Genomic DNA, 24,049 nt, shown 5'->3' on the forward strand with positions numbered 1-24,049 from the left:
AGTAAGGTTAAAAGAGAACAGGTTAGGGTTAGTGGTTATGGAAAATAGGATTTTGAATGGGATTGAATTGTGTGTTCCCACAAGGTTAGCTGTACAAGACTATGTGTGTGTGTGTGTGTGTGTGTGTGTGTGTGTGTGTGTGAATATTGAATGAATCAAATGATTGATGGACCCGTCTATCTGTTTCTTCACCATTCTGTCTCTCTGTCTCTTAGTCCATGAAGTCCCTGTCCTCCTTCCTTCCTTGGATGATAAAAGACGACTGAAAACTCCTACAATTTAAAAAAAAACTCCTACAATAAAATGTCACTCCACAATAACAATCGACAATTCATACTACTAATTTAAAACGCATATGGTAGAACCCAATCAATAGAGTTATAAGACACTGTAGACATTCATAGTAAAAATACAAATAAATCCTGCTGGCCAGTACGGGTATCGAACCCACGACCTTCGCGTTATTAGCACGACGCTCTAACCAACTGAGCTAACCGGCCTGAGATAATGATCAATCTACGGAACGGGGATACACCCATATATGGGTCTGGAGGTGGTCGCTTATCTACAATGTCTACGTTCTACCATTAGAGGGCAGAGAACGTAAACAAATCCAGCTCAGTTCCAAGGACTCCCTTCTACACTGTCAATGATCAACACTATGGCTGTTGGGAACCCTGTACATTAGTGAGCGCTGTTGTGGCTCTGTACATTAGTGAGGGCTGTTGGGGCCCTGTACATTAGTGAGGGCTGTTGGGGCTCTGTACATTAGTGAGGGCTGTTGGAACCCTGTACATTAGTGAGGGCTGTTGGGGCCCTATTTCAACTCCAGATGATATAACCTAGCTAGCAGAGACAGCATGTTAACTATGAAAGTATCGATCCAGCAACAATGTCGAGGTCAAAAACGAAAGGAACTATATTAAACCAAGCTGACTTCGTAAGATAAGTCAACTCGGGCGGAAATAATGAACAGGCTGAACGTACATTTCTGTGACTATCTAGATAACTTTAGCTTGTCATTCCTGTTTACAGAGTGTTAGTCCCCACGAGAGCAAATGCTATTTATATGGGGTTTAGGGTTAAAGTTAGAATTAGGTTTAGGAGCTAGGGTTAGGTTTAGGGTTAAGGTTAGGTTTTTGGTTTAGGGTTAAGGTTAAGGTTAGGTTTAGGGTTAAGGTTAGGTTTAGGGTTAAGGTTAGGTTTTTGGTTTAGGGTTAAGGTTAGGTTTTTGGTTTAGGGTTAAGGTTAGGTTTTTGGTTTAGGGTTTAGGGTTAAGGTTAGGTTTTTGGTTTAGGGTTAAGGTTAGGTTTTTGGTTTAGGGTTTAGGGTTAAGGTTAGGTTTTTGGTTTAGGGTTAAGGTTAGGTTTTTGGTTTAGGGTTAGGTTTTTGGTGTAGGGTTAAGGTTAGGTTTAGGGTTAAGGTTAGGTTTTTGGTTTAGGGTTAAGGTTAGGTTTTTGGTTAGGGTTAGGGTTAGGGTTAGGGTTAGAGAACGTAGAGAACGTAAACAAATCCAGCTCAGTTCCAAGGACTCCCTTCTACACTGTCAATGATCAACACTATGGCTGTTGGGAACCCTGTACATTAGTGAGCGCTGTTGTGGCTCTGTACATTAGTGAGGGCTGTTGGGGCTCTGTACATTAGTGAGGGCTGTTGGAACCCTGTACATTAGTGAGGGCTGTTGGGGCCCTATTTCAACTGCAGATGACATAACCTAGCTAGCAGAGACAGCATGTTAACTATGAAAGTATCGATCCAGCAACAATGTCGAGGTCAAAAACGAAAGGAACTATATTAAACCAAGCTGACTTCGTAAGATAAGTCAACTCGGGCGGAAATAATGAACAGGCTGAACGTACATTTCTGTGACTATCTAGATAACTTTAGCTTGTCATTCCTGTTTACAGAGTGTTAGTCCCCACGAGAGCAAATGCTATTTATATGGGGTTTAGGGTTAAAGTTAGAATTAGGTTTAGGAGCTAGGGTTAGGTTTAGGGTTAAGGTTAGGTTTTTGGTTTAGGGTTAAGGTTAAGGTTAAGGTTAGGTTTAGGGTTAAGGTTAGGTTTTTGGTTTAGGGTTAAAGTTAGGTTTTTGGTTTAGGGTTAAGGTTAGGTTTTTGGTTTAGGGTTTAGGGTTAAGGTTAGGTTTTTGGTTTAGGGTTAAGGTTAGGTTTTTGGTTTAGGGTTTAGGGTTAAGGTTAGGTTTTTGGTTTAGGGTTAAGGTTAGGTTTTTGGTTTAGGGTTAAGGTTAGGTTTTTGGTGTAGGGTTAAGTTTAGGTTTAGGGTTAAGGTTAGGTTCTTGGTTTAGGGTTAAGGTTAGGTTTTTGGTTTAGGGTTAAGGTTAGGTTTTTGGTTTAGGGTTTAGGGTTAAGGTTAGGTTTTTGGTGTAGGGTTAAGGTTAGGTTTAGGGTTAAGGTTAGGTTTTTGGTTTAGGGTTAAGGTTAGGTTTTTGGTTTAGGGTTAAGGTTAGGTTTTTGGTTTAGGGTTAAGGTTAGGTTTTTGGTTTAGGGTTAAGGTTAGGTTTTTGGTGTAGGGTTAAGGTTAGGTTTTTGGTTTAGGGTTAATGTTAGGTTTTTGGTTTAGGGTTAAGGTTAGGTTTTTGGTGTAGGGTTAAGGTTAGGTTTTTGGTTTAGGGTTTAGGGTTAAGGTTAGGTTTTTGGTGTAGGGTTTAGGGTTAAGGTTAGGTTTTTGGCTTAGGGTTAAGGTTAGGTTTTTGGCTTAGGGTTAAGGTTAGGTTTTTGGGTTAGGGTTAAGGTTAGGTTTTTGGTTTAAGGTTAAGGTTAGGTTTTTGGTTTAGGGTTTAGGGTTAAGGTTAGGTTTTTGGTTTAGGGTTAAGGTTAGGTTTTTGGTTTAGGGTTTAGGGTTAAGGTTAGGTTTTTGGTTTAGGGTTAAGGTTAGGTTTTTGGTTTAGGGTTTAGGGTTAAGGTTAGGTTTTTGGTTTAGGGTTAAGGTTAGGTTTTTGGTTTAGGGCTAAGGTTAGGTTTTTGGTGTAGGGTTAAGGTTAGGTTTAGGGTTAAGGTTAGGTTTTTGGGTTAGGGTTAAGGTTAGGTTTTTGATTTAGGGTTAAGGTTAGGTTTTTGGTTTAGGGTTAAGGTTAGGTTTTTGGTTTAGGGTTTAGGGTTAAGGTTAGGTTTTTGGTTTAGGGTTAAGGTTAGGTTTTTGGTTTAGGGTTTAGGGTTAAGGTTAGGTTTTTGGTTTAGGGTTAAGGTTAGGTTTTTGGTTTAGGGTTTAGGGTTAAGGTTAGGTTTTTGGTTTAGGGTTAAGGTTAGGTTTTTGGTTTAGGGTTAGGTTTTTGGTTGTAGGGTTAAGGTTAGGTTTAGGGTTAAGGTTAGGTTTTTGGTTTAGGGTTAAGGTTAGGTTTTTGGTTTAGGGTTAAGGTTAGGTTTTTGGTTTAGGGTTAAGGTTAGGTTTTTGGTTTAGGGTTAAGGTTAGGTTTTTGGTGTAGGGTTAAGGTGAGGTTTTTGGTTTAGGTTTAAGGTGAGGTTTTTGGTTAGGGTTAAGGTTAGGTTTTTGGTTTAGGGTTAAGGTTAGGTTTTTGATTTAGGGTTAAGGTTAAAGTAAGGTTAAAAGAGAACAGGTTAGGGTTAGTGGTTATGGAAAATAGTACAAGACTATGTGTGTGTGTGTGTGTGTGTGTGTGTGTGTGTGTGTGTGAATATTGAATGAATCAAATGATTGATGGACCCGTCTATCTGTTTCTTCACCATTCTGTCTCTCTGTCTTTTAGTCCATGAAGTCCCTGTCCTCCTTCCTTCCTTGGATGATAAAAAACGAATGAAAACTCCTACAATTAAAAAAAAAACTCCTACAATAAAATGTCACTCCACAATAACAATCGACAATTCATACTACTAATTTAAAACGCATATGGTAGAACCCAATCAATAGAGTTATAAGACACTGTAGACATTCATAGTAAAAATACAAATAAATCCTGCTGGCCAGTACGGGTATCGAACCCGCGACCTTCGCGTTATTAGCACGACGCTCTAACCAACTGAGCTAACCGGCCTGAGATAATGATCAATCTACGGAACGGGGATACACCCATATATGGGTCTGGAGGTGGTCGCTTATCTACAATGTCTACGTTCTACCATTAGAGGGCAGAGAACGTAAACAAATCCAGCTCAGTTCCAAGGACTCCCTTCTACACTGTCAATGATCAACACTATGGCTGTTGGGAACCCTGTACATTAGTGAGCGCTGTTGTGGCTCTGTACATTAGTGAGGGCTGTTGGGGCCCTGTACATTAGTGAGGGCTGTTGGGGCTCTGTACATTAGTGAGGGCTGTTGGAACCCTGTACATTAGTGAGGGCTGTTGGGGCCCTATTTCAACTCCAGATGACATAACCTAGCTAGCAGAGACAGCATGTTAACTATGAAAGTATCGATCCAGCAACAATGTCGAGGTCAAAAACGAAAGGAACTATATTAAACCAAGCTGACTTCGTAAGATAAGTCAACTCGGGCGGAAATAATGAACAGGCTGAACGTACATTTCTGTGACTATCTAGATAACTTTAGCTTGTCATTCCTGTTTACAGAGTGTTAGTCCCCACGAGAGCAAATGCTATTTATATGGGGTTTAGGGTTAAAGTTAGAATTAGGTTTAGGAGCTAGGGTTAGGTTTAGGGTTAAGGTTAGGTTTTTGGTTTAGGGTTAAGGTTAAGGTTAAGGTTAGGTTTAGGGTTAAGGTTAGGTTTTTGGTTTAGGGTTAAGGTTAGGTTTTTGGTTTAGGGTTAAGGTTAGGTTTTTGGTTTAGAGTTAAGGTTAGGTTTTTGGTTTAGGGTTAAGGTTAAGGTTAAGGTTAGGTTTAGGGTTAAGGTTAGGTTTTTGGTTTAGGGTTAAGGTTAGGTTTTTGGTTTAGGGTTAAGGTTAGGTTTTTGGTTTAGGGGTTTAAGGTTAGGTTTTTGGTGTAGGGTTAAGGTTAGGTTTAGGGTTAAGGTTAGGTTTTTGGTTTAGGGTTAAGGTTAGGTTTTTGGTTTAGGGTTAAGGTTAGGTTTTTGGTTTAGGGTTAAGGTTAGGTTTTTGGTGTAGGGTTAAGGTGAGGTTTTTGGTTTAGGTTTAAGGTGAGGTTTTTGGTTAGGGTTAAGGTTAGGTTTTTGGTTTAGGGTTTAGGGTTAAGGTTAGGTTTTTGGTTTAGGGTTAAGGTTAGGTTTTTGGTTTAGGGTTTAGGGTTAAGGTTAGGTTTTTGGTTTAGGGTTAAGGTTAGGTTTTTGGTTTAGGGTTAAGGTTAGGTTTTTGGTGTAGGGTTAAGGTTAGGTTTAGGGTTAAGGTTAGGTTTTTGGTTTAGGGTTAAGGTTAGGTTTTTGGTTTAGGGTTAAGGTTAGGTTTTTGGTTTAGGGTTAAGGTTAGGTTTTTGGTGTAGGGTTAAGGTGAGGTTTTTGGTTTAGGTTTAAGGTGAGGTTTTTGGTTAGGGTTAAGGTTAGGTTTTTGGTTTAGGGTTAAGGTTAGGTTTTTGATTTAGGGTTAAGGTTAGGTTTTTGATTTAGCGTTAAGGTTAAAGTAAGGTTAAAAGAGAACAGGTTAGGGTTAGTGGTTATGGAAAATAGGATTTTGAATGGGATTGAATTGTGTGTTCCCACAAGGTTAGCTGTACAAGACTATGTGTGTGCGTGTGTGTGTGTGTGTGTGAATATTGAATGAATCAAATGATTGATGGACCCGTCTATCTGTTTCTTCACCATTCTGTCTCTCTGTCTCTTAGTCCATGTCCTCCTTCCTTCCTTAGTTGATAAAAGACGAATGAAAACTCCTACCATTAAAAAAAAAACTCCTACAATAAAATGTCACTCCACAATAACAATCGACAATTCATACTACTAATTTAAAACGCATATGGTAGAACCCAATCAATAGAGTTATAAGACACTGTAGACATTCATAGTAAAAATACAAATAAATCCTGCTGGCCAGTACGGGTATCGAACCCGCGACCTTCGCGTTATTAGCACGACGCTCTAACCAACTGAGCTAACCGGCCTGAGATAATGATCAATCTACGGAACGGGGATACACCCATATATGGGTCTGGAGGTGGTCGCTTATCTACAATGTCTACGTTCTACCCTTAGAGGGCAGAGAACGTAAACAAATCCAGCTCAGTTCCAAGGACTCCCTTCTACACAGTCAATGATCAACACTATGGCTGTTGGGAACCCTGTATATTAGTGAGCGCTGTTGTGGCTCTGTACATTAGTGAGGGCTGTTGGGGCCCTGTACATTAGTGAGGGCTGTTGGGGCTCTGTACATTAGTGAGGGCTGTTGGAACCCTGTACATTAGTGAGGGCTGTTGGGGCCCTATTTCAACTCCAGATGACATAACCTAGCTAGCAGAGACAGCATGTTAACTATGAAAGTATCGATCCAGCAACAATGTCGAGGTCAAAAACGAAAGGAACTATATTAAACCAAGCTGACTTCGTAAGATAAGTCAACTCGGGCGGAAATAATGAACAGGCTGAACGTACATTTCTGTGACTATCTAGATAACTTTAGCTTGTCATTCCTGTTTACAGAGTGTTAGTCCCCACGAGAGCAAATGCTATTTATATGGGGTTTAGGGTTAAAGTTAGAATTAGGTTTAGGAGCTAGGGTTAGGTTTAGGGTTAAGGTTAGGTTTTTGGTTTAGGGTTAAGGTTAAGGTTAAGGTTAGGTTTAGGGTTAAGGTTAGGTTTTTGGTTTAGGGTTAAGGTTAGGTTTTTGGTTTAGGGTTAAGGTTAGGTTTTTGGTTTAGGGTTAAGGTTAGGTTTTTGGTTTAGGGTTTAGGGTTAAGGTTAGGTTTTTGGTTTAGGGTTAAGGTTAGGTTTTTGGTTTAGCGTTTAGGGTTAAGGTTAGGTTTTTGGTTTAGGGTTAAGGTTAGGTTTTTGGTTTAGGGTTAGGTTTTTGGTGTAGGGTTAAGGTTAGGTTTAGGGTTAAGGTTAGGTTTTTGGTTTAGGGTTAAGGTTAGGTTTTTGGTTTAGGGTTAAGGTTAGGTTTTTGGTTTAGGGTTAAGGTTAGGTTTTTGGTTTAGGGTTTAGGGTTAAGGTTAGATTTTTGGTTTAGGGTTAAGGTTAGGTTTTTGGTTTAGGGTTTAGGGTTAAGGTTAGGTTTTTGGTGTAGGGTTTAGGGTTAAGGTTAGGTTTTTGGCTTAGGGTTAAGGTTAGGTTTTTGGCTTAGGGTTAAGGTTAGGTTTTTGGGTTAGGGTTAAGGTTAGGTTTTTGGTTTAAGGTTAAGGTTAGGTTTTTGGTTTAGGGTTTAGGGTTAAGGTTAGGTTTTTGGTTTAGGGTTAAGGTTAGGTTTTTGGTTTAGGGTTTAGGGTTAAGGTTAGGTTTTTGGTTTAGGGTTAAGGTTAGGTTTTTGGTTTAGGGTTTAGGGTTAAGGTTAGGTTTTTGGTTTAGGGTTAAGGTTAGGTTTTTGGTTTAGGGCTAAGGTTAGGTTTTTGGTGTAGGGTTAAGGTTAGGTTTAGGGTTAAGGTTAGGTTTTTGGGTTAGGGTTAAGGTTAGGTTTTTGATTTAGGGTTAAGGTTAGGTTTTTGGTTTAGGGTTAAGGTTAGGTTTTTGGTTTAGGGTTTAGGGTTAAGGTTAGGTTTTTGGTTTAGGGTTAAGGTTAGGTTTTTGGTTTAGGGTTTAGGGTTAAGGTTAGGTTTTTGGTTTAGGGTTAAGGTTAGGTTTTTGGTTTAGGGTTTAGGGTTAAGGTTAGGTTTTTGGTTTAGGGTTAAGGTTAGGTTTTTGGTTTAGGGTTAGGTTTTTGGTTGTAGGGTTAAGGTTAGGTTTAGGGTTAAGGTTAGGTTTTTGGTTTAGGGTTAAGGTTAGGTTTTTGGTTTAGGGTTAAGGTTAGGTTTTTGGTTTAGGGTTAAGGTTAGGTTTTTGGTTTAGGGTTAAGGTTAGGTTTTTGGTGTAGGGTTAAGGTGAGGTTTTTGGTTTAGGTTTAAGGTGAGGTTTTTGGTTAGGGTTAAGGTTAGGTTTTTGGTTTAGGGTTAAGGTTAGGTTTTTGATTTAGGGTTAAGGTTAAAGTAAGGTTAAAAGAGAACAGGTTAGGGTTAGTGGTTATGGAAAATAGTACAAGACTATGTGTGTGTGTGTGTGTGTGTGTGTGTGTGTGTGTGTGTGTGTGTGTGAATATTGAATGAATCAAATGATTGATGGACCCGTCTATCTGTTTCTTCACCATTCTGTCTCTCTGTCTTTTAGTCCATGAAGTCCCTGTCCTCCTTCCTTCCTTGGATGATAAAAAACGAATGAAAACTCCTACAATTAAAAAAAAAACTCCTACAATAAAATGTCACTCCACAATAACAATCGACAATTCATACTACTAATTTAAAACGCATATGGTAGAACCCAATCAATAGAGTTATAAGACACTGTAGACATTCATAGTAAAAATACAAATAAATCCTGCTGGCCAGTACGGGTATCGAACCCGCGACCTTCGCGTTATTAGCACGACGCTCTAACCAACTGAGCTAACCGGCCTGAGATAATGATCAATCTACGGAACGGGGATACACCCATATATGGGTCTGGAGGTGGTCGCTTATCTACAATGTCTACGTTCTACCATTAGAGGGCAGAGAACGTAAACAAATCCAGCTCAGTTCCAAGGACTCCCTTCTACACTGTCAATGATCAACACTATGGCTGTTGGGAACCCTGTACATTAGTGAGCGCTGTTGTGGCTCTGTACATTAGTGAGGGCTGTTGGGGCCCTGTACATTAGTGAGGGCTGTTGGGGCTCTGTACATTAGTGAGGGCTGTTGGAACCCTGTACATTAGTGAGGGCTGTTGGGGCCCTATTTCAACTCCAGATGACATAACCTAGCTAGCAGAGACAGCATGTTAACTATGAAAGTATCGATCCAGCAACAATGTCGAGGTCAAAAACGAAAGGAACTATATTAAACCAAGCTGACTTCGTAAGATAAGTCAACTCGGGCGGAAATAATGAACAGGCTGAACGTACATTTCTGTGACTATCTAGATAACTTTAGCTTGTCATTCCTGTTTACAGAGTGTTAGTCCCCACGAGAGCAAATGCTATTTATATGGGGTTTAGGGTTAAAGTTAGAATTAGGTTTAGGAGCTAGGGTTAGGTTTAGGGTTAAGGTTAGGTTTTTGGTTTAGGGTTAAGGTTAAGGTTAAGGTTAGGTTTAGGGTTAAGGTTAGGTTTTTGGTTTAGGGTTAAGGTTAGGTTTTTGGTTTAGGGTTAAGGTTAGGTTTTTGGTTTAGAGTTAAGGTTAGGTTTTTGGTTTAGGGTTAAGGTTAAGGTTAAGGTTAAGGTTAGGTTTAGGGTTAAGGTTAGGTTTTTGGTTTAGGGTTAAGGTTAGGTTTTTGGTTTAGGGTTAAGGTTAGGTTTTTGGTTTAGGGTTAAGGTTAGGTTTTTGGTTTAGGGTTAGGTTTTTGGTGTAGGGTTAAGGTTAGGTTTAGGGTTAAGGTTAGGTTTTTGGTTTAGGGTTAAGGTTAGGTTTTTGGTTTAGGGTTAAGGTTAGGTTTTTGGTTTAGGGTTAAGGTTAGGTTTTTGGTGTAGGGTTAAGGTGAGGTTTTTGGTTTAGGTTTAAGGTGAGGTTTTTGGTTAGGGTTAAGGTTAGGTTTTTGGTTTAGGGTTAAGGTTAGGTTTTTGATTTAGGGTTAAGGTTAGGTTTTTGATTTAGCGTTAAGGTTAAAGTAAGGTTAAAAGAGAACAGGTTAGGGTTAGTGGTTATGGAAAATAGGATTTTGAATGGGATTGAATTGTGTGTTCCCACAAGGTTAGCTGTACAAGACTATGTGTGTGCGTGTGTGTGTGTGTGTGTGAATATTGAATGAATCAAATGATTGATGGACCCGTCTATCTGTTTCTTCACCATTCTGTCTCTCTGTCTCTTAGTCCATGTCCTCCTTCCTTCCTTAGTTGATAAAAGACGAATGAAAACTCCTACCATTAAAAAAAAAACTCCTACAATAAAATGTCACTCCACAATAACAATCGACAATTCATACTACTAATTTAAAACGCATATGGTAGAACCCAATCAATAGAGTTATAAGACACTGTAGACATTCATAGTAAAAATACAAATAAATCCTGCTGGCCAGTACGGGTATCGAACCCGCGACCTTCGCGTTATTAGCACGACGCTCTAACCAACTGAGCTAACCGGCCTGAGATAATGTTCAATCTACGGAACAGGTATACACCCATATATGGGTCTGGAGGTGGTCGCTTATCTACAATGTCTACGTTCTACCATTAGAGGGCAGAGAACGTAAACAAATCCAGCTCAGTTCCAAGGACTCCCTTCTACACTGTCAATGATCAACACTATGGCTGTTGGGAACCCTGTACATTAGTGAGGGCTGTTGGGGCCCTGTACATTAGTGAGGGCTGTTGGGGCTCTGTACATTAGTGAGGGCTGTTGGGGCTCTGTACATTAGTGAGGGCTGTTGGGGCCCTGTACAACACTTCATAGTGATCATTGATTTAACAGAATAAATGACTGTGACCTGTCAGTTAATGGAATAGAATGAAGCATTTCACACCCTCACACTGTGACCAAGGAGTCTCCTCTCCTCACATAGACCACCTACAGAGGAAAGACAGGTGAGGGGAAGGAAAAGGAGAGAGAGACAGACTCTCAGACAGTCTGTTTGTCTTTCTTTAAACGAGCCAACGTCATTGTGCGTTAACCATTTGCACATCATTACAACACTGCATATATACATCATGACATTTGAAATGTCTTTATTATTTTTGGAACTTCTGTGAGTGTGATATTGACTGTTAATTTGTTCCTTCCTTGGATGATAAAAGACGAATGAAAACTCCTACAATGAAAAAAAAACTCCTACATTAAAATGTCACTCCACAATAACACAACAATCGACAACTCATACTACTAATTTAAAATGCACATTGTAAACCCCAAACAATAGAGTTATGTGACACTGTAAAGTAAAAATAAAAACTCCTGGCCAGTACGGGTATCGAACCCGCGACCTTCGCGTTATTAGCACGACGCTCTAACCAACTGAGCTAACCGGCCTTAGATAATACTCAATCTACGTATAAAGGTGGAACTAACTACACTGTACTAAATAAGAGCTCAAGATATTCCATAACTAACCCATCACCTATTGAGAAATAAACATGGAGAAGAGCCCCCTAAGCAAGATGGTCCCGGAGCTCTGTTCACAAACACACCCCACAGGGCTCCAGGACAGCAACACAATGATGTGTGTGGATGAAGGTCTTAATTTGACATTAGGAAAAACACGAGATGAACTGCTACAAACAAAGTCCCGCTAAAGCTAAAGAACACTCCGTAATGTTCACAACGACATAAACTTTGAACTCGCGAAAAGTGGGAGATGCGGTCAAGAAACACTGGCACATTTTATCATCTCGCTCTCTCAAACAGAGAATCAGTGAACATAAAAGTTCAACCAGGAGAAACGACAGGCGCAGTACATTTTAATGACCTGAAGCATGATATTTCTACCTTTAGATTGTGTGTCATAGAGAAAGTTAAGATATCAGACAGGGGAGGTGATATTAATAAAACTCTGAGTTAAAGGGAATGTTTGGGGATTTTCACCCTCCAGACATTATTTCCTAAAGGTCGTTATGATGAAATGCCTGTGGTGAATTTAAACGTGAATTATGCTCCTATTTAAGATCACTCTGATGTTTTTCGTACGATGTACCCAATGATTAATGAAAACTTGCTCGGTAGGTCTATATGTCCTCATTGTGGTTTTACAGATGTGTTTAATACGTCTTATTTACACACTTTATTTGACTATTTATGAAATGTATGTTGTATTTGGTAGCACTTATTAGTATTTCCTTCGCCTCCAACCCCTTTCGATACGTGGAACGGATGTGGGCGGGGCAAGGTCTACACAAGGGTGCTAATTTAAATAAAATAAAAACTCACGAAAGCCATGAGATCGATACGTAAAGCTTATTAAAGATCAATGATACTATCCTTCCTTTTCTCTGGAACTTCTTTGAGTGTAATATTTACTGTAAAGTTGAATTGTTTAATTCCCTTTTGTATATTATCTACCTCACTTGCTTTGGCAATGTTAAAATATGTTTCCCATGCCAATAAAGCCCCTTGAATTGAAATTGAATTGAGAGAGAGACAGAAAGAAATAGAGAGAAAGAAACAGTGAAAGACAGAGAAAGATAGTAAGGAGTGGAGAAAGACAGAAAGAGAGAGTAAGGAGTGGAGAAAGACAGAAAGAGAGAGTAAGGAGTGGAGAAAGACAGAAAGAGAGAGTAAGGAGTGGAGAAAGAGAGAGTAAGAAGTGGAGAAAGAGGGAGTAAGGAGTAGAGAAAGACAGAAAGAGAGAGTAAGGAGTGGAGAAAGAGAGAGTAATGAGTGGAGAAAGACAGAAAGACAGAGTAAGGAGTGGAGAAAGAGAGAGTAAGGAGTGGAGAAAGAGAGAGTAATGAGTGGAGAAAGAGAGAGTAAGGAGTGGAGAAAGACAGAAAGAGAGAGTAAGGAGTGGAGAAAGAGAATGTAAGGAGTGGAGAAAGACAGAAAGAGAGAGTAAGGAGTGGAGAAAGAGAGAGTAAGGAGTGGAGAAAGACAGAAAGAGAGAGTAAGGAGTGGAGAAAGACAGAAAGAGAGAGTAAGGAGTGGAGAAAGAGAGAGTAAGGAGTGGAGAAAGAGAGAGTAATGAGTGGAGAAAGAGAGAGTAAGGAGTGGAGAAAGAGAGAGAGTAAGGAGTGGAGAAAGAGAGAGAGTAAGGAGTGGAGAAAGAGAGAGAGTAAGGAGTGGAGAAAGAGAGAGTAAGGAGTGGAGAAAGAGAGAGTAAGGAGTGGAGAAAGAGAGAGTAAGGAGTGGAGAAAGAGAGAGTAAGGAGTGGAGAAAGACAGAAAGAGAGAGTAAGGAGTGGAGAAAGAGGGTGCAGCTGTCTGCTGGCTCTTTACCTCTCTGTACTTAATGTCCTTCTCTAGTTAATATGTGACCAAGTGAGCATGGGGAAGAGTGTGTGTGTGTGTTTATGGCACTTGAGTGTTTTGTGTTTCTTTTCAACCAACAAATAACCCTCCCTGAACTTTGAAACCTTTATTAGCCAATCAGCAACTGCTTCCCAGGACAAAACTAGTGTCACCTGCCGCCTGTCCAGTAACCAAGGTTTTCTGGGCAGGTAACCGTGACAACATAAATAATTCAGAAGGAGAGGGAGCCAGCCGCCTGACGGGAACAGGTGTCCTAGAGGGCGGGGCGCTGAGAGAGAGAGAGAGAGAGAGAGAGAGAGAGAGAGAGAGAGAGAGAGAGAGAGAGAGAGAGAGAGAGAGCGAGAGAGAGACAGAGCGAGAGAGAGAGAGAGAGAGAGAGAGAGAGAGAGAGAGAGAGAGAAACGGGGGTGAAGGAGAGGCAACGGAGTGACACAGACGAAGAAAGCAGGTTGAGAAAACAAATGTCTAAAAAGAGGGACTGTGAGAAAAGAGTCAAACGATAAGGAGAGAAAGAAAGCAGGAGTGAGGAGGGAAAAACAGCCCGACGGGGAGAATGGAACGGTTAGGCTAGAGACCAGAGACCAGAGACTAGAGACTAGAGACTAGAGACCAGATTTCAGAGACCAGAGACCAGAGTCCAGAGTCCAGAGACCAGAGACCAGAGACCAGAGTCCAGAGTCCAGAGTCCAGAGTCCAGAGTCCAGAGACCAGAGACCAGAGGCCAGAGGCCAGAGGCCAGAGACCAGAGACCAGAGACCAGAGACCAGAGTCCAGAGACCAGAGACCAGAGAGAAAAATAAACTACGAGGGTGAATCAGGGAAAACTCCAGTCCGGTCATGGAAGCAGAGCTGGAAGAAGAGGACGGGAGTTTCACCAACATCTCCCTCGCTGATGACAGACCTACAGGTAAGACAAACTCACCTTTAATTACAAAGCTAGTAGCTCTGTCCATTCACCTACACACCTGTAGGGGAGAGGGGGGTAAAGTTGAGCCACCCTTGTTTCTAGGAAACAAACCAACCAACCAACCAACCAACCAACCAACCAGACAGACAGAGATGTTAAGTACTTTTTAAGCAGTACAGAGGTGAGGTTTTTCTTGTGAAGCAGGATTCAGGTTCTGGGTGGCCTTTTATCTGTATACAGGTCAGCTATAAACACAGACAGAGACACAAACACAAAGCTACAGAACACAGAGGTACTATAAGGTACAGAACACAGAGGTACTATAACCTACAGAACATAGAGGTACTATAACCTACAGAACATAGTTGTACTATAAGGTAGAGAACATAGAGGTACAGAACACAGAGGTACTATAACCTACAGAACACTGAGGTACTATAAGGTACAGAACCTCAGGACTGGAGGTACAGACTGGGTAGGGTTGGCCAAGCGACAGTCCCACCTGGGTTTGTCTTAGCTGCAGACAGAAGGAGACACATATAAACCCTTCAAACTGGAGCACAGAGCAGAGAGTAACCAAGCACACTGATCCTGGTGGCTGTGATATAATGTGTGTGTTACAGCCGGTCGAGCCTTGCCAACCATCGTTGCTCCGCTAGCCTGTGTAGTTCACTACTCAGGGAGTGACTGAGAGACTGTCAGAGCTGCAGTGTGTGTGTGTGTGTTTACAGTGTCTGAGGCTGTACTATCGGCACAAACAGATACAACCTGCACAATCAATGCACGCATACAGACGCACACAGTGCTGCCACACCTATGGGATATCAAATGTCCTTCACGTTTTCCCTTCATCAGACTACTAGTCTACGTCTAGTGGAAGGAGCAAGTAGACAAGAGGAGGGAATGAGGTCATACAAGCGAAATTGTTTCGGGGCCCAATAAATGTGGTGTTATATTTTACTTCCGGCTGTGTCTGTTTGCATTGCGCTGCTCCCCCTGTCGGCCGCGTCGGTCCCTACACCCAGATAATGTGAGGACGTCCCATCGCCGACTGTCATACATGGAAATCCGCAGTGTCGTCTAGCACATAACAACGTTATCCACACAAAACCCCGGCTAACGTTTTGACACAATATTGTTATTATATCGAAGGGTAAGTGACTGACATTTCAGAAATGTAACGAGACTACGGAGGCTTGTCGTTGTTGAGAATCGCAGGTCAATTCTACGGATTTGACAGATTTTCTGAGATTTTAGCTGTCTAACTTGCTACTCTAACGAGCATTGTGACTAACTACGAGTTAGTTAGGTACACAAACTAACATCATAATATCGCAGTTATTAATGTGACAGCCGGTAGTTAGATACAGGAGTCGTTTTCTTCCTTCTCTGTAAAAGGTGAGCATATCGTATGAACCAGCTAGATGGCTAACATTAGCCTGCCGCTATGCTAACTTACCAGCTGGCTGGTCGTGGGTGTGTTTAGTTACTGTAACAGCTAGAGAGACAGCTAGCTGGCTGGTCTTGGATGTGTTGTTGTTTAGTTACTGTAACAGCTAGAGAGACAGCTAGCTGGCTGGTCTTGGGTGTGTTTAGTTACTGTAACAGCTAGAGAGACAGCTAGCTGGCTGGTCTTGGGTGTGTTTAGTTACTGTAACAGCTAGAGAGACAGCTAGCTGGCTGGTCTTGGGTGTGTTGTTGTTTAGTTACTGTAACAGCTAGAGAGACAGCTAGCTGGCTGGTCTTGGGTGTGTTGTTTAGTTACTGTAACAGCTAGAGAGACAGCTAGCTGGCTGGTCTTGGGTGTGTTGTTGTTTAGTTACTGTAACAGCTAGAGAGATAGCTAGCTGGCTGGTCTTGGGTGTGTTGTTATTTAGTTACTGTAACAACTAGAGAGACAGCTAGCTGGCTGGTCTTGGGTGTGTTGTTTAGTTACTGTAACAGCTAGAGAGACAGCTAGCTGGCTGGTCTTGGGTGTGTTGTTTAGTTACTGTAACAGCTAGAGAGACAGCTAGCTGGCTGGTCTTGGGTGTGTTGTTTAGTTACTGTAACAGCTAGAGAGACAGCTAGCTGGCTGGTCTTGGGTGTGTTTAGTTACTGTAACAGCTAGAGAGACAGCTAGCTGGCTGGTCTTGGGTGTGTTGTTGTTTAGTTACTGTAACAGCTAGAGAGACAGCTAGCTGGCTGGTCTTGGGTGTGTTGTTGTTTAGTTACTGTAACAGCTAGAGAGACAGCTAGCTGGCTGGTCTTGGGTGTGTTATTGTTTAGTTACTGTAACAGCTAGAGAGACAGCTAGCTGGCTGGTCTTGGGTGTGTTTAGTTACTGTAACAGCTAGAGAGACAGCTAGCTGGCTGGTCTTGGGTGTGTTTAGTTACTGTAACAGCTAGAGAGACAGCTAGCTGGCTGGTCTTGGGTGTGTTGTTTAGTTACTGTAACAGCTAAAGAGACAGCTAGCTGGCTGGTCTTGGGTGTGTTGTTTAGTTACTGTAACAGCTAGAGAGACAGCTAGCTGGCTGGTCTTGGGTGTGTTTAGTTACTCTAACAGCTAGAGAGACAGCTAGCTAGCTGGTCTTGGGTGTGTTGTTTAGTTACTGTAACAGCTAGAGAGACAGCTAGCTGGCTGGTCTTGGGTGTGTTGTTGTTTAGTTACTGTAACAGCTAGAGAGACAGCTAGCTGGCTGGTCTTGGGTGTGTTGTTGTTTAGTTACTGTAACAGCTAGAGAGACAGCTAGCTGGCTGGTCTTGGGTGTGTTTAGTTACTGTAACAGCTAGAGAGACAGCTAGCTGGCTGGTCTTGGGTGTGTTGTTTAGTTACTGTAACAGCTAGAGAGACAGCTAGCTGGCTGGTCTTGGGTGTGTTGTTGTTTAGTTACTGTAACAGCTAGAGAGACAGCTAGCTGGCTGGTCTTGGGTGTGTTGTTGTTTAGTTACTGTAACAGCTAGAGAGACAGCTAGCTGGCTGGTCTTGGGTGTGTTGTTGTTTAGTTACTGTAACAGCTAGAGAGACAGCTAGCTGGCTGGTCTTGGGTGTGTTGTTTAGTTACTGTGACAGCTAGTGAGACAGCTAGCTGGCTGGTCTTGGGTGTGTTTAGTTACTGTAACAGCTAAAGAGACAGCTAGCTGGCTGGTCTTGGGTGTGTTGTTTAGTTACTGTAACAGCTAGAGAGACAGCTAGCTGGCTGGTCTTGGGTGTGTTGTTGTTTAGTTACTGTAACAGCTAGAGAGACAGCTAGCTGGCTGGTCTTGGGTGTGTTGTTGTTTAGTTACTCTAACAGCTAGAGAGATAGCTAGCTGGCTGGTCTTGGGTGTGTTGTTGTTTAGTTACTGTAACAGCTAGAGAGACAGCTAGCTGGCTGGTCTTGGGTGTGTTGTTGTTTAGTTACTCTAACAGCTAGAGAGACAGCTAGCTGGCTGGTCTTGGGTGTGTTTAGTTACTGTAACAGCTAGAGAGACAGCTAGCTGGCTGGTCTTGGGTGTGTTTAGTTACTGTAACAGCTAGAGAGACAGCTAGCTGGCTGGTCTTGGGTGTGTTGTTTAGTTACTGTAACAGCTAGAGAGACAGCTAGCTAGCTGGTCTTGGGTGTGTTGTTTAGTTACTGTAACAGCTAGAGAGACAGCTAGCTGTCTGGTCTTGGGTGTGTTTAGTTACTGTAACAGCTAGAGAGACAGCTAGCTGGCTGGTCTTGGGTGTGTTGTTTAGTTACTGTAACAGCTAGAGAGACAGCTAGCTGGCTGGTCTTGGGTTGTTTAGTTACTGTAACAGCTAGAGAGACAGCTAGCTGGCTGGTCTTGGGTGTGTTGTTGTTTAGTTACTGTAACAGCTAGAGAGACTGCTAGCATCATTTGTCATCTTGGCCTGTTATGTCTTCCTCTGTCTTCTTGTTTGGGTATGTAGATGATGTTAGCCAGCTAACATAGTAGTACTGGTGTTCACTTATCTAGAGACATCACTACAGACCCTGGTTCAGCGGTCTAAGGCACTGTGTCTCAGTGCTAGAGGCGTCATTACAGACCCTGGTGCAGCGGTCTAAGGCACTGTGTCTCAGTGCTAGAGGCGTCACTATAGACCCTCGTTCTATTCCAGGCTGTATCACCACCGTCCGTGATTGGGAGTCCCGTAGGGCGGCGCACCATTGTCCCAGCGTCGTCCTGCTTAGGGTTTGGCCGGGGGTAGTCCGTCATTGTAAATAATAATTTGTTCCTAACTGACTTACCCAATTAAATAAAGATAATAATAATATAATATAAATCATATGATCTAACTATATGTTTTGCTCACCTTGATGTGTGTCTACAGGGAACAGAGGAACTGCAGTCCTGCTCACCAAACAGGACAACGAGGACTTCACCATGAACTGTCACATGGATGGTAATGAACAACAACACATCGTCTGTCTGTCTGTCTGTCTGTCTGTCTGTCTGTCTGTCTGTCTGTCTGTCTGTCTGTCTGTCTGCGTGTGTGTTCAGTTATATAGTGTGTGTGTTCAGTAATATAGTGTGTAGTGTGTGTTCAGTAATATAGTGTGTAGTGTGTGTTCAGTAATATAGTGTGTGTGTGTGTGTTCAGTAATATAGTGTGTGTGTGTTCAGTAATATAGTGTGTATGTATGTGTGTGTGTTCAGTAATATAGTGTGTGTGTGTGTGTGTGTGTTCAGTAATATAGTGTGTGTCTGTTCGGTAATATAGTGTGTGTTATGTTTGTTCAGTAATATAGTGTGTATGTGTGTGTGTTCAGTAATATAGTGTGTGTGTGTTCAGTAATATAGTGTGTGTGTGTTTGTGTTTGTCAGGAGACATGGAGAACCAGGTTGAGATGGAGGAGAAGACGAGGCTCATCAACCAGGTGCTGGAGCTACAACACACACTGGAAGGTAACATCTCTCTGTTGCACATCTCTCTCTGTTACACGCATCTCTCTGTTACACATCTATCTCTGTTACAGATCTCTCTGTTACACATCTCTCTCTGTTACACACATCTCTGTTACACACATCTCTCTCTGTTGCACATCTCTCTCTGTTACACACATCTCTCTCTGTTACACACATCTCTCTCTGTTACACATCTCTCTCTGTCACACATCTCTCTCTGTTACACACATCTCTCTCTGTTACACACATCTCTCTCTGTTACACACATCTCTCTCTGTTACACACATCTCTCTCTGTTACACACATCTCTCTCTGTTACACACATCTCTCTCTGTTACACACATCTCTCTCTGTTACACATCTCTCTCTGTTACACACATCTCTCTCTGTTACACACATCTCTCTCTGTTACACATCTCTCTCTGTTACACACATCTCTCTCTGTTACACATCTCTCTCTGTCACACATCTCTCTCTGTTACACACATCTCTCTCTGTTACACACACATCTCTCTGTTACACACATCTCTCTCTGTTACACATCTCTCTCTGTTACACATCTCTCTCTGTTACATACATCTCTCTCTGTTACACAGTGGAAGGTGTGTTCATGCCTCTCGTCTCTGCTACACAGTGGAAGGTGTGTTCATGTCTCCTCTCTCTCTGTTACACAGTGGAAGGTGTGTTCATGTCTCTCTGTTACACAGTGGAAGGTGTGTTCATGTCTCCTCTCTGTTACACAGTGGAAGGTGTGTTCGTGTCTCTCCTCTCTCTGTTACACAGTGGAAGGTGTGTTCATGTCTCCTCTCTGTAACACAGTGGAAGGTGTGTTCATGTCCCTCCTTTCTGTTACACAGTGGAAGGTGTGTTCATGGGGGGGGGCTTACCCTGACCATCCTCTCTGTGAGGCTAATACAGCTACTCCCTTCCTGCCTCGATGGATTTAAGGTCTTGTCCAAAATGGCACCCTATTCCCTAAGGGCCCTGGTCAAAAGTAGTGCACTGTGTAGGGAATAGGGCCCTGGTCAACAGTAGTGCACTATATAGGGAATAGTGTTTAAATGTACCTTAATACAGCAGTCTGGTGCTGCTTAACATTCAGTCTAGTCTTGCAGGGAGGAGTATTTGGCATTGATGTGGAATAAGCTAAAACATTCAGTCTAGTCTGGCAGGGAGGAGTATTTGGCATTGATGTGGAATAAGCTATCAGGAGGTTTCTGTATCGGTGTTTCATCCATCATTACTTAGGCCTCCCTGTCAAACTCTGTTGCACCCAGCCTTAAAAACAATGATCTAGGGGAAACACTGGTCTGTCTTGTTCTAAGTTCCACACCTCTGTTGTTCCAGACCTGTCAGCACGTGTGGATGCGGTCAAAGAGGAGAACCTGAAGTTGAAGTCGGAGAACCAGGTTCTAGGCCAGTACATCGAGAACCTCATGTCGGCCTCCAGCGTGTTCCAAACCACCGACAACAAGAGCAAACGGAAGTAACCCACGGCGACCAAGGGGAGTTGAGACCACCTACAATAGCCTGGTAGCAGGTCTGTTTGTTGCCGACACAAACCGTAGGCATGATGGCACAGACAGACTGGCACTCAGGCTACCTGCAACATCTCCTCTCCCAAATGACAGCAGAGGAGGTAGAAGATGTTTGTGACCACAGTTCTAGGGACGGATATGTGCGTGTTCCAAATGGCAGATTATTTCCTAAGTAGTGCACAGAATGCCATAAACTCTGGTTAAAAGTAGTGTACTATGTAGGGAATAGGATGCCATGAGCTCTGATTAAAAGTAGTGTACTATGTAGGGAATAGGATGCCATGAGCTCTGATTAAAAGTAGTGTACTATGTAGGGAATAGGATGCCATGAGCTCTAGTTAAAAGTAGTGCACAGGATGCCATGGGCTCTGATTAAAAGTAGTGTACTATGTAGGGAATAGGATGCCATGAGCTCTGATTAAAAGTAGTGTACTATGTAGGGAATAGAATGCCATAAGCTCTAGTTAAAAGTAGTGTACTATGTAGGGAATAGAATGCCATGAGCTCTGATTAAAAGTAGTGTACTATGTAGAGTAGTCTGATCCTAGATCTGTGGTTAGGGGGCAACTTCTAATTCCAGACCCCAAAATCCTCCCTTCACTCCAACTACACCCCTAAGAGTCCAGTTTACATTCTTGTTTGACCTATTTTTACCCTCCTCCTAACATAAACCCCCCCCCCCGACATAATTTAACTGGTTTTATAATTCATCTTATAATACTGTTTTGTGTTGTCATGTCAACGGCATCTCTAATGAGTTATGACATCAGACCTTTTCATGTTGATGACTGGTTGGATATGAATATGGCCAAACTCCTGGCCCCCAAAATATGAATCAAACATATTGATGACTGGTTAATACTGGTTGGATATGAATATGGTCAAACTCCTGGCCCCAAAATATGAATCAAACATATTGATGACTGGTTAATACTGGTTGGACATGAATATGGTCAAACTCCTGGCCCCAAAATATGAATCAAACATATTGATGACTGGTTAATACTGGTTGGATATGAATATGACCAAACTCCTGGCCCCAAAAATATGAATCAAACATATTGATGACTGGTTAATACTGGTTGGATATGAATATGGCCAAACTCCTGGCCCCCAAAATATGAATCAAACATATTGATGACTGGTTAATACTGGTTGGATATGAATATGGTCAAACTCCTGGCCCCCAAAATATGAATCAAACATATTGATGACTGGTTAATACTGGTTGGACATGAATATGGTCAAACTCCTGGCCCCCAAAATATGAATCAAACATATTGATGACTGGTTAATACTGGTTGGACATGAATATGGTCAAACTCCTGGCCCCCAAAATATGAATCAAACATATTGATGACTGGTTAATACTGGTTGGACATGAATATGGTCAAACTCCTGGCCCCCAAAATATGAATCAAACATATTGAATGACTGGTTGGATATGAAAATATGAATCAAACATATTGAATGACTGGTTAATACTGGTTGGATATGAATATGGTCAAACTCCTGGCCCCAAAATATGAATCAAACATATTGATGACTGGTTAATACTGGTTGGATATGAATATGGTCAAACTCCTGGCCCCCAAAATATGAATCAAACATATTGATGACTGGTTAATACTGGTTGGACATGAATATGGTCAAACTCCTGGCCCCCAAAATATGAATCAAACATATTGATGACTGGTTAATACTGGTTGGATGTGAATATGGTCAAACTCCTGGCCCCCAAAATATGAATCAAACATATTGATGACTGGTTAATACTGGTTGGATATGAATATGGTCAAACTCCTGGCCCCCAAAATATGAATCAAACATATTGATGACTGGTTAATACTGGTTGGATATGAATATGGCCAAACTCCTGGCCCCCAAAATATGAATCAAACATATTGATGACTGGTTAATACTGGTTGGACATGAATATGGTCAAACTCCTGGCCCCCAAAATATGAATCTAACATATTGATGACTGGTTAATACTGGTTGGATATGAATATGGCCAAACTCCTGGCCCCTAAAATATGAATCAAACATATTGATGACTGGTTAATACTGGTTGGATATGAATATGGCCAAACTCCTGGCCCCTAAAATATGAATCTAACATATTGATGACTGGTTAATACTGGTTGGATATGAATATGGTCAAACTCCTGGCCCCCAAAATATGAATCAAACATATTGATGACTGGTTAATACTGGTTGGATATGAATATGGTCAAACTCCTGGCCCCTAAAATATGAATCAAACATATTGATGACTGGTTAATACTGGTTGGATATGAATATGGTCAAACTCCTGGCCCCCAAAATATGAATCAAACATATTGATGACTGGTTAATACTGGTTGGACATGAATATGGTCAAACTCCTGGCCCCAAAATATGAATCAAACATATTGATGACTGGTTAATACTGGTTGGACATGAATATGGTCAAACTCCTGGCCCCAAAATATGAATCAAACATATTGATGACTGGTTAATACTGGTTGGATATGAATATGGCCAAACTCCTGGCCCCCAAAAATATGAATCAAACATATTGATGACTGGTTAATACTGGTTGGATATGAATATGGCCAAACTCCTGGCCCCCAAAATATGAATCAAACATATTGATGACTGGTTAATACTGGTTGGATATGAATATGGCCAAACTCCTGGCCCCCAAAATATGAATCAAACATATTGATGACTGGTTAATACTGGTTGGACATGAATATGGTCAAACTCCTGGCCCCAAAATATGAATCAAACATATTGATGACTGGTTAATACTGGTTGGACATGAATATGGTCAAACTCCTGGCCCCAAAATATGAATCAAACATATTGATGACTGGTTAATACTGGTTGGACATGAATATGGTCAAACTCCTGGCCCTAAAATATGAATCTAACATATTGATGACTGGTTAATACTGGTTGGACATGAATATGGTCAAACTCCTGGCCCTAAAATATGAATCAAACATATTGATGACTGGTTAATACTGGTTGGACATGAATATGGTCAAACTCCTGGCCCTAAAATATGAATCTAACATATTGAATGTCAATGTAATACAATAATGTAATAACGCATCCCATCGACTGTTCTCTCTCATCTGATTGGTCAAAAGGTTACTAAGTGTCTGTTTTTTTACATTTATTGTTAATTTCCGCCACTTATTGATCAACACAAACATTATGAAATATGATTCTGTATTTGTTTTTAAAGCAGTACTACTAAGATACTCCGATGTGTGTTGTCGTCCCTGGTATGCTACTCATTCCACCAGGAAGGGGATTCATATCGTCACCATGGAGTGCTGTGTGGAGTCAGTAGGGGAAGGACAAAGCACAGTGAACGTGTATTCTGCTGTACATAACAAACGATGCCCTCGTGAATGCAACCCTGGACTAGGGTCAAGTTACACTACAGGGTGAGACGGCCTCCTTTACCTATGATGGTGGAGCGAGGGAGGGAGGGGAGGGAGGGAGGAAAGGAGGGTGGAGGGAGGAAAGGGAGAGAAGGGAAGGGAGGATGGAGGGAGGGAGGATAGAGTGAGGGAGGAAAGGGAGGGGAGGAAGGGGAGGAAGGGGAGGGAGGGAGGAAAGGGAGGGAGGAAAGGAGGGTGGAGGGAGGAAAGGGAAGGAGGGTGGAGGGAGGAAAGGGAGAGAAGGGAAGGGAGGATGGAGGGAGGGAGGATAGAGTGAGGGAGGACAGGAGAGAGCTCTGCTTTTTACAGTTAAGAGCCTTGAGTAGTATTGATTAGAACACTCAGGCTGTAGAACA

General features: G+C 41.9%; 1 protein-coding gene and 6 non-coding genes across 8 annotated transcripts; 1 reads left to right on the forward strand and 6 right to left on the reverse strand.

The window, feature by feature from the left end:
* Nucleotides 1-426: 426 nt before the first annotated feature.
* Nucleotides 427-500, reverse strand: trnai-aau (transfer RNA isoleucine (anticodon AAU)). The gene has a single exon. It is a non-coding gene; the product is annotated as a tRNA-Ile (tRNA).
* Nucleotides 501-3,937: 3,437 nt separating this feature from the next.
* trnai-aau (transfer RNA isoleucine (anticodon AAU)) lies at nucleotides 3,938-4,011 on the reverse strand. Its single transcript has one exon. It is a non-coding gene; the product is annotated as a tRNA-Ile (tRNA).
* Nucleotides 4,012-5,911: 1,900 nt separating this feature from the next.
* Nucleotides 5,912-5,985, reverse strand: trnai-aau (transfer RNA isoleucine (anticodon AAU)). The gene has a single exon. It is a non-coding gene; the product is annotated as a tRNA-Ile (tRNA).
* Nucleotides 5,986-8,384: 2,399 nt separating this feature from the next.
* On the reverse strand, nucleotides 8,385-8,458 carry trnai-aau (transfer RNA isoleucine (anticodon AAU)). The gene has a single exon. It is a non-coding gene; the product is annotated as a tRNA-Ile (tRNA).
* A 1,592-nt stretch (nucleotides 8,459-10,050) lies between these two features.
* trnai-aau (transfer RNA isoleucine (anticodon AAU)) lies at nucleotides 10,051-10,124 on the reverse strand. The gene has a single exon. It is a non-coding gene; the product is annotated as a tRNA-Ile (tRNA).
* Nucleotides 10,125-10,930: 806 nt separating this feature from the next.
* On the reverse strand, nucleotides 10,931-11,004 carry trnai-aau (transfer RNA isoleucine (anticodon AAU)). Its single transcript has one exon. It is a non-coding gene; the product is annotated as a tRNA-Ile (tRNA).
* A 3,895-nt stretch (nucleotides 11,005-14,899) lies between these two features.
* LOC139419739 (short coiled-coil protein B) lies at nucleotides 14,900-21,121 on the forward strand. 2 transcript variants are annotated; one of them, XM_071169731.1, is made up of 4 exons: nucleotides 14,900-14,995; nucleotides 18,141-18,212; nucleotides 18,635-18,715; nucleotides 20,063-21,121. In XM_071169731.1, the coding sequence occupies exons 2-4, from the start codon at nucleotides 18,194-18,196 to the stop codon at nucleotides 20,203-20,205; spliced, it is 243 nt and encodes an 80-aa protein (XP_071025832.1). In that variant the 5' UTR covers nucleotides 14,900-14,995; nucleotides 18,141-18,193; the 3' UTR covers nucleotides 20,206-21,121. The 2 variants fall into 2 exon arrangements, with proteins under 2 accessions (XP_071025832.1, XP_071025833.1); XM_071169732.1 differs by having other exon boundaries at nucleotides 14,931-14,995; nucleotides 18,638-18,715.
* Nucleotides 21,122-24,049: the final 2,928 nt, after the last annotated feature.

Source organism: Oncorhynchus clarkii, chromosome 10, assembly GCF_045791955.1.
Source record: "Oncorhynchus clarkii lewisi isolate Uvic-CL-2024 chromosome 10, UVic_Ocla_1.0, whole genome shotgun sequence".
In the NCBI taxonomy this organism is placed as follows: domain Eukaryota; kingdom Metazoa; phylum Chordata; class Actinopteri; order Salmoniformes; family Salmonidae; genus Oncorhynchus; species Oncorhynchus clarkii.